General features: G+C 46.6%; 1 protein-coding gene across 1 annotated transcript in view; it reads right to left on the bottom strand.

The window, feature by feature from the left end:
* The window catches only part of radil (Ras association and DIL domains), an 89,955-nt gene extending 73,278 nt beyond the window's left edge, over positions 1–16,677 (bottom strand). The window contains exons 1-3 of the mRNA XM_036948288.1: positions 16,355–16,677; positions 12,756–12,882; positions 12,072–12,618 (exon numbers count right to left, since the gene is read on the bottom strand). Of these exons, the coding sequence (XP_036804183.1) occupies positions 12,072–12,618; positions 12,756–12,845 (637 nt within the window). The 5' untranslated portion in view covers positions 12,846–12,882; positions 16,355–16,677. The remainder of the gene's footprint in view (positions 1–12,071; positions 12,619–12,755; positions 12,883–16,354) is intronic.
* Positions 16,678–20,332: the final 3,655 nt, after the last annotated feature.

The following is a 20,332-nucleotide window of genomic DNA, read 5'->3' as shown; positions in this document are numbered from 1 at the left end:
AGAGACAAGACCCATAGCAACCACATAACACAAAGACCCACAACAACCACATAACACAGAGACAAGACCCATAGCAACCACATAACACAGAGACAAGACCCATAGCAACCACATAACACAGAGACCCACAACAACCACATAACACAGAGACAAGACCCACAGCAACCACATAAGACAGAGACGTGACCCACAGCAACCACATAACACAGAGACAAGACCCACAGCAACCACATAACACAGAGACGTGACCCACAGCAACCACATAACACAGAGACAAGACCCATAGCAACCACATAACACAGAAACAAGACCCACAGCAACCACATAACACAGAGACAAGACCCACAGCAACCACATAACACAGAGACAAGACCCACAGCAACCACATAACACAGAGACAAGACCCACAGCAACCACATAACACAGAGACAAGACCCACAGCAACCACATAACACAGAGACAAGACCCACAGCAACCACATAACACAGAGACAAGACCAATAGCAACCACATAACACAGAGACAAGACCCACAGCAACCACATAACACAGAGACCAGACCCATTATAACCACATAACACAGAGACCCACAACAACCACATAACACAGAGACCAGACCCACAGCAACCACATAACACAGAGACGTGACCCACAGCAACCACATAACACAGAGACAAGACCCACAGCAACCACATAACACAGAGACAAGACTCATAGCAACCACATAACACAGAGACAAGACCCACAGCAACCACATAACACAGAGACAAGACCCATAGCAACCACATAACACGGAGACAAGAACCACAGCAACCACATAACACAGAGACAAGACCCATAGCAACCACATAACACAGAGACAAGACCCACAGCAACCACATAACACAGAGACAAGACTCATAGCAACCACATAACACAGAGACCAGACCCACAGCAACTACATAACACAGAGACAAGACCCATAGCAACCACATAACACAGAGACCAGACCCACAGCAACCACATAACACAGAGACAAGACCCACAGCAACCACATAAGACAGAGACAAGACCCATAGCAACCACATAACACAGAGACAAGAATCACAGCAACCACATAACACAGAGACCCACAGCAACCACATAACACAGAGACAAGACCCATAGCAACCACATAATACAGAGACAACACCCATAGCAACCACATAACACAGAGACAAGACCCATAGCAACCACATAACACGGAGACAAGAACCACAGCAACCACATAACACAGAGACAAGACCCATAGCAACCACATAACACAGAGACAAGACCCACAGCAACCACATAACACAGAGACAAGACTCATAGCAACCACATAACACAGAGACCAGACCCACAGCAACCACATAACACAGAGACAAGACCCACAGCAACCACATAAGACAGAGACAAGACCCATAGCAACCACATAACACAGAGACAAGAATCACAGCAACCACATAACACAGAGACCCACAGCAACCACATAACACAGAGACAAGACCCATAGCAACCACATAATACAGAGACAACACCCATAGCAACCACATAACACAGAGACAAGACCCATAGCAACCACATAACACAGAGACCCACAACAACCACATAACACAGAGACCAGACCCACAGCAACCACATAACACAGAGACAAGACCCATAGCAACCACATAACGCAGAGACAAGACCCACAGCAACCACATAACGCAGAGACAAGACCCATAGCAACCACATAACACGGAGACAAGACCCACAGCAACCACATAACACGGAGACAGAATCTATGTCAGATGGCCACTGTAGATGGGTGTCCTATATACACTGAGCTGTAGAATGTGGTCCTGTAGAATGTGGTCCTGAGCTGTAGAATGTAGTGATGATGTGGATGGGTTGACAGGGTTTAGGTGACGGGGAGGCGGATGGGGAGGGTGACGGGGGGGTTCTCGAGCCGTTCCAGATGGTCTCCGTGGGTGATGACAGACAGACAGCCAGGTGACAGGTGACAGACACCCTACCTGTGGCCACGCCCACCTTTAGAGCCAGGGGTGTTGGGCTGTACCACCCGGCCACGCCCACCTTTAGAGCCAGGGGTGTTGGGCTGTACCACCCGGCCGGAACGCAGAGGGGAGGAGATGATTCTACCTAGACCAGACCGGACCATTAGGGCTGCGAGGAAGGGGGGTGTTTTGGGTCCTACGGAAGGACAGGGCAGAGAGGGGTGTCTCAGAAACACCCCCCAGACACTACACGTACATGGTACAGTCTGGCATGCACATGCTAAGAACACGCTAAGGAGAACACGGGTTTGGTTCGTTAGAAAAACACACTAAGGGTCTGTGGTGCTGGTGTGCGTGTGTGTGTGTGAACACGATAAGCTTAGTGCATTCCCTCGTTAAGTAGGAAGGTTTGGCAACATAGTTTGGTGAGCACCTCATTCGTTAACTCAGCGCTGTGAGACACACACACACACACACAGCGCTGTGACACACACACACACACAGCGCTGTGAGACACACACACACACACACAGAGCTGTGAGACACACACACACACACACACAGAGCTGTGAGACACACACACACACACACAGCGCTGTGAGACACACACACACACACACAGAGCTGTGAGACACACACACACACACACAGCGCTGTGAGACACACACACACACACACAGCGCTGTGAGACACACACACACACACACAGCGCTGTGAGACACACACACACACACACAGCGCTGTGAGACACACACACACACACACAGCGCTGTGAGACACACACACACACACAGCGCTGTGAGACACACACACACACACACAGAGAGCTGTGAGACACACACACACACACACAGAGCTGTGAGACACACACACACACAGAGCTGTGAGACACACACACACACACACACAGCGCTGTGAGACACACACACACACACACAGCGCTGTGAGACACACACACACACTCAGCGCTGTGAGACACACACACACACACACAGAGCTGTGAGACACACACACACACACAGCGCTGTGAGACACACACACACACACAGCGCTGTGAGACACACACACACACACACACAGCGCTGTGAGACACACACACACACACAGCGCTGTGAGACACACACACACACACAGCGCTGTGAGACACACACACACACACACACAGCGCTGTGAGACACACACACACACACACACAGCGCTGTGAGACACACACACACACACACACAGCGCTGTGAGACACACACACACACACACAGCGCTGTGAGACACACACACACACACACAGCGCTGTGAGACACACACACACACACACAGCGCTGTGAGACACACACACACACACACAGCGCTGTGAGACACACACACACACACACAGCGCTGTGAGACACACACACACACACACAGAGCTGTGAGACACACACACACACACACAGCGCTGTGAGACACACACACACACACACAGAGCTGTGAGACACACACACACACACACAGCGCTGTGAGACACACACACACACACACAGAGTATGTACAGCAGTGTTGTAGTACCTGAATCCAGGACTGATTTGACTCAGACTCAAATCATGATTTCCGTGACTCGACCTCGACGTTTGCTGACTTTGTTGTCAGAAAGTCTCTCTTCCTTGCATTAGATAGCTATAATATAAGCAGTCTAGCTGTACTTAGCTTTCTGGCCCTACTTAGCTTTAAGGCACTACTTAGCTTTCTGGCACTACTTAGCTTTCTGGCACTACTTAGCTTTCTGGCCCTACTTAGCTTTCTGGCCCTACTTAGCTTTCTGGCACTACTTAGCTTTCTGGCCCTACTTAGCTTTCTGGCACTACTTAGCTTTCTGGCACTACTTAGCTTTCTGGCACTACTTAGCTTTCTGGCCCTACTTAGCTTTCTGGCACTACTTAGCTTTCTGGCACTACTTAGCTTTCTGGCCCTACTTAGCTTTCTGGCCCTACTTAGCTTTCTGGCCCCACTTAGCTTTCCGGCCCGACTTAGCTTTCCGGCCCTACTTAGCTTTCTGGCTCTACTTAGCTTTCCGGCCCTACTTAGCTTTCCGGCCATACTTAGCTTTCCGGCCATACTTAGCTTTCTACCCCTACTTAGCTTTCTAGTCATACTTAGCTTTCTAGCCTTTACGTAGCTTTCTAGCGTACTTAGCTTTCTAGCCATACTTAGCTTTCTAGCCATACTTAGCTTTCTAGCCATACTTAGCTTTCTAACCGTACTTAGCTTTCTAACCGTACTTAGCTTTCTAGCCATACTTAGCTTTCTAGCCATACTTAGCTTTCTATCCATACTTAGCTTTCTAGCCATACTTAGCTTTCTAGCCATACTTAGCTTTCTAGCCATACTTAGCTTTCTAGCCGTACTTAGCTTTCTAGCCGTACTTAGCTTTCTAGACATAGCTTTCTAGCCCTACTTAGCTTTCTAGACTTACTTAGCTTTCCAGACTTACTTAGCTTTCCAACCATACTTAGCTTTCCAGCCCTACTAAGCTTTCCGGTCCTACTTAGCTTTCCAGCCCTACTTAGCTTTCCAGCCCTGCTTACTTTTCTAGCCCTGCTTAGCTTTCTAGCCCTACTTGGCTTTCCAGCCCTACTTAGCTTTCCATCCCTACTTAGCTTTCTGTTCCTACTTAGCTTTCTAGTCCTACTTAGCTTTCCAGCCCTGCATACTTTTCTAGCCCTGCTTAGCTTTCCAGCCCTACTTAGCTTTCCAGCCCTACTTAGCTTTCCAGCCCTACTAAGCTTTCCAGCCCTACTTATTAGCTTTCCAGCCCTACTTAGCTTTCCAGCCCTACTAAGCTTTTTGGTCCTACTTAGCTTTCTAGCCCTACTTGCTTTCTAGCCCTACTTAGCTTTCTTTCTGGCCCTACTTAGCTTTCTAGCCCTACTTAGCTTTCTATCCATACTTAGCTTTCTCTCGGACTTGGACTCAAATGTTAGAGATTTGGGACTGGACTTGGACTGGAAGTTTAGTGACTTGACTACATCACTGGTATACACACACCCTGCTAGCCAGCACCCAGAGCCGAGTCAGTATACAGTATTTCCATGAACACTGTAACATAGAGAGAGGAGGGATAGGATGGGCGTGGAGGAGTGTGTTAGTGCTATGATGACTGAACTGTTACTGCTGTGTGTTCGGGAAGGTTGCAAGTGGAATCTATCTGTGTATTAAATCCATGTAAAAGTTACTGATCAAACGTACGCTGCCACATTGCACAAGTCAATCCTCTAACACGGATGTATCCTAGACTTACTAGACAGACGGGTCACTAGTCTCTCCAGAGAGACGGGTCACTAGTCTCTCTAGACAGACGGGTCACTAGTCTCTCCAGACAGATGGGTCACTAGCCTCTCCAGACAGACGGGTCACTAGTCTCTCCAGTCTCTCTAGACAGACGGGTCACTAGTCTCTCTAGACAGATGGGTCACTAGTCTCTCTAGACAGACGGGTCACTAGTCTCTCCAGACAGACTGGTCACTAGTCCCTCCAGTCTCTCTAGACAGACGGGTCACTAGTCTCTCCTGTCTCTCCAGACAGATGGGTCACTAGTCTCTCCAGACAGACTGGTCACTAGTCTCTCCAGTCTCTCCAGACAGACGGGTCACTAGTCTCTCCAGTCTCTCCAGACAGACGGGTCACTAGTCTCTCCAGATAGATGGGTCACTAGTCTCTCTAGACAGACGGGTCACTAGTCTCTCCAGACAGATGGGTCACTAGTCTCTCCAGTCTCTCCAGTCAGATGGTTCACTAGTCTCTCCAGACAGATGGGTCACTAGTCTCTCCAGACAGACGGGTCAGCAGTCTCTCCAGACAGATGGGTGACTAGTCTCTCCAGACAGACGGGTCACTAGTCTCTCCAGACAGACGGGTCACTAGTCTCTCTAGTCAGACGGGTCACTAGTCTCTCCAGACAGATGGGTCACTAGTCTCTCCAGTCAGACTGGTCACTAGTCTCTCCAGACAGACGGGTCACTAGTCTCTCCAGACAGATGGGCCACTAGTCTCTCTAGACAGACGGGTCACTAGTCTCTCTAGACAGACGGGTCACTAGTCTCTCCAGTCTCTCCAGACAGATGGGTCACTAGTCTCTCTAGACAGACGGGTTCACTAGTCTCTCTAGAAAGACGGGTCACTAGTCTCTCTAGACAGACGGGTCACTAGTCTCTCCAGTCTCTCCAGACAGATGGGTCACTAGTCTCTCTAGAAAGACGGGTCACTAGTCTCTCCAGACAGACGGGTCAATAGTCTCCCCAGACAGACGGGTCACTAGTCTCTCCAGACAGATGGGTCACTACTCTCTCCAGACAGATGGGTCACTAGTCTCTCCAGACAGACGGGTCACTAGTCTCTCTAGACAGACGGGTCACTAGTCTCTCTAGACAGACGGGTCACTAGTCTCTCCAGTCTCTCCAGACAGATGGGTCACTAGTCTCTCTAGACAGACGGGTCACTAGTCTCTCCAGTCTCTCCAGACAGATGGGTCACTAGTCTCTCTAGACAGACGGGTTCACTAGTCTCTCTAGAAAGACGGGTCACTAGTCTCTCTAGACAGACGGGTCACTAGTCTCTCCAGTCTCTCCAGACAGATGGGTCACTAGTCTCTCTAGAAAGACGGGTCACTAGTCTCTCCAGACAGACGGGTCAATAGTCTCCCCAGACAGACGGGTCACTAGTCTCTCCAGACAGATGGGTCACTACTCTCTCCAGACAGATGGGTCACTAGTCTCTCCAGACAGACGGGTCACTAGTCTCTCCAGACAGACGGGTCACTAGTCTCTCTAGACAGATGGGTCACTAGTCTCTCTAGACAGATGGGTCACTAGTCTCTCTAGACAGATGGGTCACTAGTCTCTCTAGACAGATGGGTCACTAGTCTCTCTAGACAGACGGGTCACTAGTCTCTCTAGACAGATGGGTCACTAGTCTCTCCAGACAGACTGGTCACTAGTCTCTCCAGACAGACGGGTCACTAGTCTCTCTAGACAGATGGGTCACTAGTCTCTCTAGACAGATGGGTCACTAGTCTCTCCAGACAGACTGGTCACTAGTCTCTCTAGACAGACGGGTTGCTTCCGGCAGTGTACCAATGCTCCAGTTTAACAATTCTGTACAAGTTGCACATCAGTTGGGACAGAAAGGAAGAGTAGGAAACGCGAAGCAAGTCACCAGTAATGTCACTGCCCTATCAGCTTGTTGCCATAGTTAAACATGAGCACAATTCCCACCAGCATTTTAAGCCCCGCCTACACAGATGTGTGATTTGTTGTGAGACTTGTCTGTTTGAAGAGAACCTTCCCCGGAGCAATTTTCCTTACATTTGGAAATGTCAGAGACATCTTCCCCCAGACCTTATTTGTTGCCTAGGAACGGTGCTCCAAGGTCTGAGATTTCCAACACCATAGACTGTCAGAGACATCCTCCTCAGACCTTGTTGTTGCCTAGATACGATTTGTTTAAAAATATATATATATTTCACCTTTATTTAACCAGGTAGGCTAGTTGAGAACAAGTTCTCATTTACAACTGCGACCTGGACAGGATAAAGCAAAGCAGTGTGAACAGACAACACAGAGTTACACATGGAATAAACAAATGAACAGTCAATAACACAATTGAAAAGTCTATATACAGAGTGTGCAAATTAGGTAAGATCAGAGAGGTAAGACAATAAATAGGCAGTAGTGGCGAAGTAATTACAATTGAGCAATTAAACACTGGAGTGATAGATGTGCAGAAGATGAATGTGCAAGTAGAGATACTGGGGTGCAAGTAGAGATATTTGGGTGCAAGTAGAGATACTGGGGTGCAAGTAGAGATATTGGGGTGCAAGTAGAGATACTGGGGTGCAAGTAGAGATACTGGGGTGCCAGTAGAGATACTGGGGTGCAAGTAGAGATCCTGGGGCGCAAAGGAGTAAATAAATAAATAACAATATGGGGATGAGGTAGATTGGATGGGCTATTTACAGATGAGCTACGTACAGGTGCAGTGATCTGTGAGCTGGAGGTAGTTGGATGGTGTCACGCCCTGACCTTAGAGAGCCTTTTTTATTTCTCTATTTGGTTAGGTCGGGGTGTGATTTGGGGTGCGCATTCTAGTTTTTCTATTTCCTTGTTAGCCGGGTATGGTTCCCGATCACAGGACAGCTGTCTATTGTTGTCTCTGATTGGGGATCATACTTAGGCAGCACTTTTTTCCCACCTTAGATTGTGGGATCTTGTTTAGTTGCTGTCTAGCCCTGCAGTACTTTACGTTCGGTTTTGTATGTAAGAAAAATGTAGCACGCCGCACCTTGGTCTGATCTTCCATCTTTAAACGAACGTAACAGAAGATCCCAACACTAACGGACCAAGCAACGTGGCCAGGAAGAGCAGACATCCTGGACGTGGGAGGATATCCTGGACGGTAAGGGATCCTGGACGTGGGAGGAGATCCTGGACGGTAAGGGATCCTGGACGTGGGAGGATATCCTGGACGGTAAGGGATCCTGGACGTGGGAGGAGATCCAGGACGGTAAGGGATCCTGGACGTGGGAGGATATCCTGGACGGTAAGGGATCCTGGACGTGGGAGGAGATCCTGGACGGTAAGGGATCCTGGACGTGGGAGGATATCCTGGATGGTAAGGGATCCTGGACGTGGGAGGAGATCCAGGCCGGAAGGGATCCTTGACATTGGAGGATATCCTGGATGGTAAGGGATCCTGGACATGGGAGGATATCCTGGATGGTAAGGGATCCTGGACGTGGGAGGATATCCTGGATGGTAAGGGATCCTGGACGTGGGAGGAGATCCAGGCCGGAAGGGATCGCCTTCCATGGGAGCAGACGGAGGCAGCGAGGGAGGAGCAATGACGACACCGGGGTTCGCGACTACTAAGGAAGCACGAGAGGCAGGCCCAATTTATTTTGGGGAGGGACCCGCGGGGTGGTTGGCGGAGCCAGGTTTCAGACCAGAGCCAACTCCCCTTTTACTTGCTTTAAGGAGCCTTCAGGCACCATGCTTGCGGTTACAAGTACTTTGTCTCCGGTACGCATCCACAGCCCGGTACGTTCTGTGCCAGCTCCCCGCATATACCGTGCTAGAGTGGGCATTCAGTCAGGACGGATTGTGCCGGCTCAGCGCTCCTGGTCTCCGGTGCGTCTCTTCGGCCCAGGATATCCTGAGCCGGTTCTGCGCACTGTGTCTCTGGTGCGCCTTCACAGCCCTGTGCCAGTGCCCCGCAGTTGCCGGGCTAGGGTGAGCATCCAGCCAGGGCGGGTTGTGCCAGCTCCACGCACCAGGCCTCCAGTGCGTCTCCCCAGCCCGGTGCGTCCTGTCCCAACTCTACGCACCCGGCCTCCAGTGATGATCCATGGCCTGAAGCCTCCAGTGATGATCCATGGCCCGAAGCCTACAGTGATGATCCATGGCCCGGAGCCTCCAGTGATGATCCATGGCCCGGAGTCTCCAGTGATGATCCATGGTCCGGAGCCTCCAGTGATGATCCATGGCCCGGAGCCTCCAGTGGTGATCCATGGCACGGAGTCTCCAGTGGTGATCCATGGCCCGGAGCCTCCAGTGATGATCCATGGCCCGAAGCCTCCAGTGATGATCCATGGCCCGGAGCCTCCAGTGATGATCCATGGCCCGGAGCCTCCAGTGGTGATCCATGGCACGGAGTCTCCAGTGATGATCCATGACACGAAGCCTCCAGTGATGATCCATGGCCCAAAGCCTCCAGTGATGATCAATGGCCCAAAGCCTCCAGTGATGATCCATGGCCCAAAGCCTCCAGTGATGATCCATGGCCCGGAGCCTCCAGTGATGATCCATGGCCCGGAGCCTCCAGTGATGATCCATGGCCCGGAGCCTCCAGTGATGATCCATGGCCCGGAGCCTCCAGTGATGATCCATGGCCCGGAGCCTCCAGTGATGATCCATGGCCCTGAGCCTCCAGTGGTGATCCATGGCCCGGGGCCTCCAGTGATGATCCATGGCCCGGAGCCAGTGTTTTAGGGAGCGTTTGACAGTGATGAGGGGTGTTCATTTGACCGCAGACCCATTGCGGACGCAGGCAACGAGGCAGTGAACGCTGAGATCCCGGTTGAAGACAGCAGAGGTTTATTTGGAGGGCAGGTTGGTCAGGATGGGGGGGCCGGTATCGGCAGTAAAAGGGGTCCAGGCCAATTGGCAAAATAGGTACCAAGGAGTGGCTGATGGACCTCTACAGCTAGGCCGGGAGATGGGCCTAGCACTAGGCTAGCTGCAGGAGTTAACGAGCTGTTCTACTGTCCTGACAGGCCACACAGCAGTAGATAACGAGCTGTTCTACTGTCCTGACAGAACACACAGAAGGAGTTAACTAGCTGTTCTACTGTCCTGACAGGCCACACAGAAGGAGTTAACGAGCTGTTCTACTGTATTGACAGGCCACACAGAAGGAGTTAACGAGCTGTTCTACTGTCCTGACAGGCCACACAGCACGCGTTAACGAGCTGTTCTACTGTCCTGACAGGCCACACAGCACGCGTTAACGAGCTGTTCTACTGTCCTGACAGGCCACACAGCACGCGTTAACGAGCTGTTCTACTGTCCTGACAGGCCACACAGAAGGAGTTAACGAGCTGTTCTACTGTCCTGACAGGCCACACAGCACGCGTTAACGAGCTGTTCTACTGTCCTGACAGGCCACACAGAAGGAGTTAACGAGCTGTTCTACTGTCCTGACAGGCCACACAGAAGAAGTTAACGAGCTGTTCTACTGTCCTGACAGGCCACACAGAAAGAGTTAACGAGATATACCTGCTGGAGCGCATGCTGGAGCGCATACCTGCTGGAGCACATGGTGGGTGTTGCTATGGTGACCAGTGAGCTGAGATAAGGCTGGGTTTTGCCTAGCAGAGACTTATAGATGACCTGGAGCCAGTGGGTTTGGCAACAAGTATGAAGCGAGGGCCAGCCAACGAGAGGATACAGGTCGCAGTGGTGGGTTGAAGAGCATGCATTTAGTTTTACTTGCATTTAAGAGCAAGCAATTGTTAACTTGGCTTTCGAAGACCTTAGAAAGGCAGGGTAGAATAGATATAGGTCTGTAGCAGTTTGGGTCTAGAGTGTCTCCCCCTTTGAAGAGGGGGATGACCGTGGCAGCTTTCCAATCTTTGGGGATCTCAGACGATACGAAAGAGAGGTTGAACAGGCTAGTAATAAGGGGTTAGAAAGAGAGGGTCCAGATTGTCTAGCCCAGCTGATTTGAAGGGGTCAGATTTTGCAGCTCTTTCAGAAGATCAGCTGACTGGATATGGGTGAAGGAGAAGTGAGGGAGGTGTGGGCGAGTTGCTGTGGGGGGTGCAGGGCAGTTGACCGGAGTAGGGGTCGGGGTCGGGGTCAGGGTAGCCAGGTGGAAAGCATGGCCAGCAACAGAAAAATGGAAATTCTCAATTATGGTGGATTTATCGGTGGTGACAGTGTTTCCGAGCCTCAGTGCAGTGGGCAGCTGGGAGGAGGTGCTCTTATTCTCCGTGGACTTTACAGTGTCCCATGAGGAGGTGCTCTTATTCTCCGTGGACTTTACAGTGTCCCAGAACTTTTTTCAGTTTGTGCTACAGAATGCAAATTTCTGTTTGAAAAAGCTAGCCTTTGCTTTCCTAACTGCTTGTGTATATTGGTTCCTAACTTCCCTGAAAAGTAAAATATCACGGGGGCTATTCGATGCTAATGCAGAACGCCACAGGATGTTTTTGTGTTGGTCGAGGGCAGTCAGGTCTGGAGTGAACCAAGGGCTATATCTGTTCCTGGTTCTACATTTTCAGACTACTAATGTAGAGTGGTAGTGTTGGTATCACTACTACTAATGTAGAGTGGTAGTGTTGGTATCTGAGGAAAATCCTGACCCAAACGATATCTGATCTCCCACTGTTGTAGTATTGAGGTGCGTGAGCGTATGTGTGTGTGTGTGTGTGTGTGTGTGTGTGTGTGTGTGTGTGTGTGTGTGTGTGTGTGTGTGTGTGTGTGTGTGTCAGTGCTTACGTGCGTGTGTGTGTGTGTGTGTGTGTGTATAATGACCCTGCATAAACTCACCTGCAGTGACCGTATCCTTCTCCTTAGCGTTCAGCTCCTCTACCTCCGCTCTCCTCCGCAGCTCAAACCTCCTGGCATGTCCCTCTCTGGGCTTCCATAGTTCCTGTAACAACAACGGCTTCTCGTTGTCGCCCATCGCCCGCAGACACTCCGTCCTCCACCCTCCTCCTCCTCCTCCTCCCCCCTGTCCTACTCCTTCCCCATCTCCTCCCTCCTGACCTCCACCTACTCCCCCCTCCAGCTGACCTATCACGTCGCAGAGGACGTAGGAGTGGGCGGAGGCTTTGTTCAGCGAATAGCGTTCCAGCGCCTCTTTGACCAGTTCCTGTGCGCTGGACCGGGGCGTGGCGAGGACGGACTTGTAGTTGGCGCCCTCGCAGATCTCGTCTCCGAAGATCTTCAGGACGCCGGGGGCGGAGCTCTGGGTGGAGAGTTCCGCGGGGTCGTCACGGGGACGGTCGTCGGGGGGTTCGGTGACGGAGCGGCGGTCTCGGGAGGTGTGGTCGGCCGGGGGACGATCCCGGTAACTCAGAGTCCGGTACAGAACCTACCAGGAGGAGGAGATAGTTTAATAAATAGGGGCGGGTGGGTGTTAGTGTGTGTGTGTGTGTGTGTGTGTGTGTGTGTGTGTGTGTGTGTGTGTGTGTGTGTGTGTGTGTGTGGGTGTGTGGGTCTGTATTCTACCTGCGTGAAAGTTCTGCTCTGGCGTTTGAGACGGCTCTTGGAGGGCAGCGACATGGAGGCCCCCGAGGTAGAGGACGACCCATAGAACATGATGACGACTGGACCTGCTAGTACCCCCACTGGAGAACTACACACACACACACACACACACACACACACACACACATACACACACACACACACACGCTCACACACACACACACACACACACACACACACACACACACACACACACACACACACACACACACACACACACGCTCACACACACACACACACACACACACACACACACACACACACACACACACACATACACACACACACACACACATACACACACACACACACACACACACACACACACACACACACACAGAATGGGTCAGGTTAGTTATGGCAGTGATCAGGTAAAACAGACAGACTATGGAAGAAAAAACTAGAAGCCTAACCACCCTGAACTAAGACAAGGACAGTGTATGTGTGTGTATGTTTATGGTTGTGTTATGGTTGCTGTAACGTGGTAGTATGGTTGTGTTTAGGTTGCAGTATGTTGTGTTATGATTGTGGTATGGTTGTGTTATGGTTATAGTAACATTATAGTATGGTTGTGTTATGGTTATAGTAACATTATAGTATGGTTGTGTTAGGTTATAGTAACATTATAGTATGGTTGTGTTATGGTTATAGTAACATTATAGTATGGTTGTGTTAGGTTATAGTAACATTATAGTATGGTTGTGTTAGGTTATAGTAACATTATAGTATGGTTGTGTTAGGTTATAGTAACAATATAGTATGGTTGTGTTAGGTTATAGTAACATTATAGTAGGGTTGTGTTATGGTTATAGTAACATTATAGTATGGTTGTGTTTAGGTTATAGTAACATTATAGTATGGTTGTGTTAGGTTATAGTAACATTATAGTATGGTTGTGTTATGGTTATAGTAACATTATAGTATGGTTGTGTTATGGTTATAGTAACATTATAGTATGGTTGTGTTAGGATATAGTAACATTATAGTATGGTTGTGTTTAGGTTGCAGTATGTTGTGTTATGGTTGTAGTATGGGTGTGTTATGTTATAGTAACATTATAGTATGGTTGTGTTTAGGTTGCAGTAAGGTTATAGTTTGGTTGTGTTTAGGTTGCAGTATGTTGTGTTATGATTGTAGTAAGGTTGTGTTAGGATGGTTGTGGTTGTGGTTGTGTTAGGTTATAGTAACATTATAGTATGGTTGTGTTAGGTTATAGTAACATTATAGTATGGTTGTGCTTAGGTTGCAGTATGTTGTGTTATGGTTGTAGTATGGTTGTGTTAGGTTATAGTAACATCATAGTATGGTTGTGTTAGGTTATAGTAACATTATAGTATGGTTGTGTTAGGTTATAGTAACATTATAGTATGGTTGTGTTTAGGTTGCAGTAAGGTTAGTGGTTGTGTTAGGTTATAGTAACAGTATAGTATGGTTGTGTTATGGTTATAGTAACATTATAGTATGGTTGTGTTAGGATATAGTAACATTATAGTATGGTTGTGTTAGGTTATAGTAACATTATAGTATGGTTGTGTTAGGTTATAGTAACATTATAGTATGGTTGTGTTAGGTTATAGTAACATTATAGTATGGTTGTGTTAGGTTATAGTAACATTATAGTATGGTTGTGTTTAGGTTGCAGTAAGGTTAGTGGTTGTGTTAGGTTATAGTAACATTATAATTTGGTTGTGTTCAGGTTGCAGTATGGTTGTGTTAGGTTACAGTAACATTATAGTATGGTTGTGTTATGGTTGCAGTAAGGTTATAGTTTGGTTGTGTTTAGGTTGCTGTATGTTGTGTTATGGTTGCTGTAACGTGGTAGTATGGTTGTGTTATGGTTGCTGTAACGTGGTAGTATGGTTGTGTTCAGGTTGCAGTATGTTGTGTTATGGTTGTGTTAGGTTATAGTAACATTATAGTATGGTTGTGTTTAGGTTGCAGTAAGGTTAGTGGTTGTGTTTAGGTTATAACAACATTATAGTATGGTTGTGTTATGGTTGCAGTAAGGTTATAGTTTGGTTGTGTTTAGGTTGAAGTATGTTGTGTTATGGTTGAAGTATGTTGTGTTATGGTTATAGTAACATTCAAGTATGGTTGTGTTTAGGTTGCAGTAAGGTTGAAGTATGGTTGTGTTAGGTTATAGTAACATTATAGTATGGTTGTGTTAGGTTATAGTAACATTATAGTATGGTTGTGTTATGGTTATAGTAACATTATAGTATGGTTGTGTTATGGTTATAGTAACATTATAGTATGGTTGTGTTAGGTTATAGTAACATTATAGTATGGTTGTGTTATGGTTATAGTAACATTATAGTATGGTTGTGTTAGGTTATAGTAACATTATAGTATGGTTGTATTATGGTTATAGTAACATTATAGTATGGTTGTGTTTAGGTTGCAGTATGTTGTGTTATGGTTGTAGTATGGTTGTGTTATGGTTATAGTAACATTATAGTATGGTTGTGTTAGGTTATAGTAACATTATAGTATGGTTGTGTTATGTTTGCAGTAAGGTTATAGTTTGGTTGTGTTTAGGTTGCAGTATGTTGTGTTATGATTGCAGTAAGGTTATAGTTTGGTTGTGTTTAGGTTATAGTAACATTATAGTATGGTTGTGTTATGGTTGCAGTAACATTATAGTATGGTTGTGTTAGGTTATAGTAACATTATAGTATGGTTGTGTTAGGTTATAGTAACATTATAGTATGGTTGTGTTATGGTTATAGTAACATTATAGTATGGTTGTGTTAGGTTATAGTAACATTATAGTATGGTTGTGTTATGGTTATAGTAACATTATAGTATGGTTGTGTTATGGTTATAGTAACATTATAGTATGGTTGTGTTTAGGTTGCAGTATGTTGTGTTATGGTTGTGTTAGGTTACAGTAACATTATAGTATGGTTGTGTTAGGTTATAGTAACATTATAGTATGGTTGTGTTATGGTTGCAGTAAGGTTATAGTTTGGTTGTGTTTAGGTTGCAGTATGTTGTGTTATGGTTATAGTTTGGTTGTGTTTAGGTTATAGTAACATTATAGTATGGTTGTGTTATGGTTGCAGTAAGGTTATAGTTTGCTTGTGTTTAGGTTGCAGTATGTTGTGTTATGATTGCAGTAAGGTTATAGTTTGGTTGTGTTTAGGTTGCAGTATGTTGTGTTATGGTTATAGTTTGGTTGTGTTTAGGTTATAGTAACATTATAGTATGGTTGTGTTATGGTTGCAGTAAGGTTATAGTTTGGTTGTGTTTAGGTTGCAGTATGTTGTGTTATGATTGTAGTATGGTTGTGGTAGGTTATAGTAACATTATAGTATGGTTGTGTTATGGTTGCAGTAACATTATAGTATGGTTGTGTTATGGTTGCAGTAAGGTTATAGTTTGGTTGTGTTTAGGTTGCAGTATGTTGTGTTATGGTTGCAGTAAGGTTATAGTTTGGTTGTGTTATGGTTGCAGTAAGGTTATAGTATGGTTGTGTTATGGTTGCAGTAAGGTTATAGTTTGGTTGTGTTTAGGTTGCAGTATGTTGTGTTATGGTTGAAGTATGGTTGTGGTGTTACCTTGACGCTGTAGACTGGTGTCTCCCTGGTAGAGAGGCTGGGGTGCTGGATGAGGAGATAGGACAGGGGTAGGGTGTGGGAATAGGGGGTGGGGTAGGGTGTGGGAATAGCGTATGGGGGTTAGGGAATAGGGAATAGTGTATAGGGGTTAGGGAATAGAGTTTAGGGTATTGGGGTTAGGGAATATGGAATAGAGTATAGGGGTTACAGAATAGGGTTTAGGGTATAGGGTTTAGGGAATAGGATTTAGGGTATCGTGGTTAGGGAATAGGGTTTAGGGTATCGTGGTTAGGGAATAGGGTATAGAGTATAGGGGTTAGGGAATAGGGTTTAGGGTATTGGGGTTAGGGAATAGAGTTTAGGGTATTGGGGTTAGGGAATAGAGTTTAGGGTATTGGGGTTAGGGAATATGGAATAGAGTATAGGGGTTACGGAATAGGGTTTAGGGTATAGGGTTTAGGGAATAGGATTTAGGGTATCGTGGTTAGGGAATAGGGTTTAGGGTATCGTGGTTAGGGAATAGGGTATAGAGTATAGGGGTTAGGGAATAGGGTGTAGGGTATAGGGGTTAGGGAATAGGGTTTAGGGTATTGGGGTTAGGGAATAGGGTATAGGGTATAGGGGTTTAGGGTAAATGGGTTTAGGGTAAATGGGTTTAGGGTATAGGGTATTGGGGTTTAGGGTATAGGGGTTTAGGGTATAGGGGTTTAGGGTATAGGGGTTTAGGGTAAATGGGTTTAGGGTATAGGGGTTTAGGGTTTAGGGGTTTAAGGTATAGAGGTTTAGGGTGTAGGAGTTTAGGATTTAGGGGTTCGGGATGTTGGGGTTTAGAATGTAGGCGTTTAGGGTGTAAGGGGTTTAGGGTGTAAGGGGTTTAGGGTGTAAGGGGTTTAGGGTATAAGGGTACAGGATGTAGGGGTTTAGGGTATAGGGGTTTAGGGTGTAGGGTTTTAGGGTGTAGGGGTTTAGGGTGTAGGGGCTTAGGGTATAGGGGTTTACAGGTTTAGGGTATAGGGGTTTAGGTTACAGGGTATAGGGGTATAGGGGTTCAGGATGTAGGGGTTTGGGGTATAGGGGTTCAGGATGTAGGGTTTTGGGGTATAGGGGTTTGGGGTATAGGGGTTCAGGATGTAGGGTTTAGGATATAGGGGTTCAGGATGTAGGGGTGAGGGTTTAGGGGTTTAGGGTACAGGAGTTCAGGATGTAGGGGTTTGGGGTATAGGGGTTTAGGGTATAGGGGTTCAGGATGTAGGGATGAGGGTGTAGGGGTTTAGGGTACAGGAGTTCAGGATGTAGGGGTTTGGATGTAGGGGTCATATGGGTTGAGGAGAGATCCTTATCACATCAGTCTTTCTCTCCTTAAGCTGGGGAGGCAAGAACAGGGAAGGAGTCTTAAAATCAACACATACACTGCACACTCAACTGGCTGTAGTCTAAACTGTACAGTCAACTGGCTGTAGTCTACACTGTACACTGTACGCTCAACTGGCTGTAGTCTACACTGTACACTCAACTGGCTGTAGTCTACACTGTACACTGTACACTCAACTGGCTGTAGTCTACACTGTACACTCAACTAGCTGTAGTCTACACTGTACACTCAACTGGCTGTAGTCTACACTGTACACTGTACACTCAACTGGCTGTAGTCTACACTGTACACTCAACTAGCTGTAGTCTACACTGTACAGTCAACTGGCTGTAGTCTACACTGTACACTGTACACTCAACTAGCTGTAGTCTACACTGTACAGTCAACTGGCTGTAGTCTACACTGTACACTCAACTGGCTGTAGTCTACACTGTACAGTCAACTGGCTGTAGTCTACACTGTACACTCAACTGGCTGTAGTCTACACTGTACACTCAACTGGCTGTAGTCTACACTGTACACTAAACTGGCTGTAGTCTACACTGTATACTGTACACTCAACTGGCTGTAGTCTACACTGTACACTCAACTGGCAGTAGTCTACACTGTACAGTCAACTGGCTGTAGTCTACGCTGTACACTCAACTAGCTGTAGTCTACACTGTACACTCAACTGGCTGTAGTCTACACTGTACACTGTACGCTCAACTGGCTGTAGTCTACACTGTACGCTCAACTGGCTGTAGTCTACACTGTACACTGTACACTCAACTCGAAGTAGTCTACACTGTACACCCAACTGGCTGTAAACTAACCCACTAAACTAACCCAACTAAACTATCCCACTAAACTAACCCACTAAACCAACCCACTAAACTAACCCAACTAAACAAACCCAACTAAACTAATCCACTAAACTAACCCAACTAAACTAACCCACTAAACTAACCCAACTAAACGAACCCACTAAACTAATCCAACCCACTAAACTAACCCAACTAAACTAACCCAACTAAACTAACCTACTAAACTAATCCAACCCACTAAACTAACCCACTAAGCCAACCCAACTAAACTAACCCACTAAACTAACCCACTAACTAACCCACTAAACTAATCCAACCCACTAAACTAATCCAACTCACTAAACCAACCCACTAAACTAACCCAACTAAACCAACCCAAATAAACTAACCCAACTAAACTAACCCACTAAACTAACCCACTAAACTAATCCAAACCACTAAACTAACCCAACTAAACTAACCCACTATACTAACCCAACAAAACCAACCCACTAAACTAACCCACTAAACTAATCCAACCCACTAAACCAATCCAACCCACTAAACCAACCCACTAAACTAACCCAACTAAACCAACCCAACTAAACTAACCCAACTAAACTAACCCACTAAACTAACCCACTAAACTAATCCAACCCACTAAACTAACCCAACTAAACTAACCCACTAAACTAATCCAACCCAACTAAACTAACCCACTAAACTAACCCAACTAAACCAACCAAACTAAACTAACCCACTAATCTAACCCACTATACTAACCCAACAAAACTAACCCACTAAACTAACCCACTAAACTAATCCAACCCACTAAACTAACCCACTATACTAACCCAACAAAACCAACCCACTAAACTAACCCACTAAACTAATCCAACCCACTAAACCAACCCACTAAACTAATCCAACCAACTAACCCACTAAACTAACCCAACTAAACTAACCCAACTAAACCACTAAACGACTCCAACCCAACTAAACTAACCCACTAAACTAACCCACTAAACTAATCCAACCCACTAAACTAACCCACTAAACTAATCCAACCCAACTAAACTAACCCACTAAACTAACCCACTAAACCAACCCAACTAAACTAACCCACTAAACAAACCCAACTAAACTAATCCACTAAAACTAACCCACTAAACTAACCCAACTAAACTAACCCACTAAACTAACCCACTAAACTAACTTACTAAACTAACCCACTTAACTAAACTAACCCAACTAAACCAACCCAACTAAACTAACCATTAAACTAACCCACTAAACCAACCCAACTAAACTAACCCACTAAACTAACCCACCTAAACTAACCCACTAAACTAACCCAACCCACTAAACTAACCCACTTAACTAATCAAATCAAATCAAAATCAAATCAAATCAAATGTATTTATATAGCCCTTCGTACATCAGCTGATATCTCAAAGTGCTGTACAGAAACCCAGCCTAAAACCCCCAAACAGCAAGCAATGCAGGTGTAGATGCACGGTGGCTAGGAAAAACTCCCTAGAAAGGCCAAAACCTAGGAAGAAACCTAGAGAGGAACCAGGCTATGAGGGGTGGCCAGACCTCTTCTGGCTGTGCCGGGTGGAGATTATAACAAAACATGGTCAAGATGTTCAAATGTTCATAAATGACCAGCATGGTCGAATCCAACCCAACTAACCCAACTAAACCAACCCAACTAAACTACTAAACCAACCCAACTAAACTAACCCACTACATTATGAACTCGTGTCAGAGTTTGCGCAGTCTGGTTGTCAATAGCAACCGCCAAGGCAACAACAAAAA

This window comes from Oncorhynchus mykiss, chromosome 17, assembly GCF_013265735.2.
Source record: "Oncorhynchus mykiss isolate Arlee chromosome 17, USDA_OmykA_1.1, whole genome shotgun sequence".
Lineage (NCBI taxonomy): Eukaryota > Metazoa > Chordata > Actinopteri > Salmoniformes > Salmonidae > Oncorhynchus > Oncorhynchus mykiss.
Note: the sequence above shows the minus strand (reverse complement) of the source record. Positions and strands in the feature narration are given on the sequence as shown.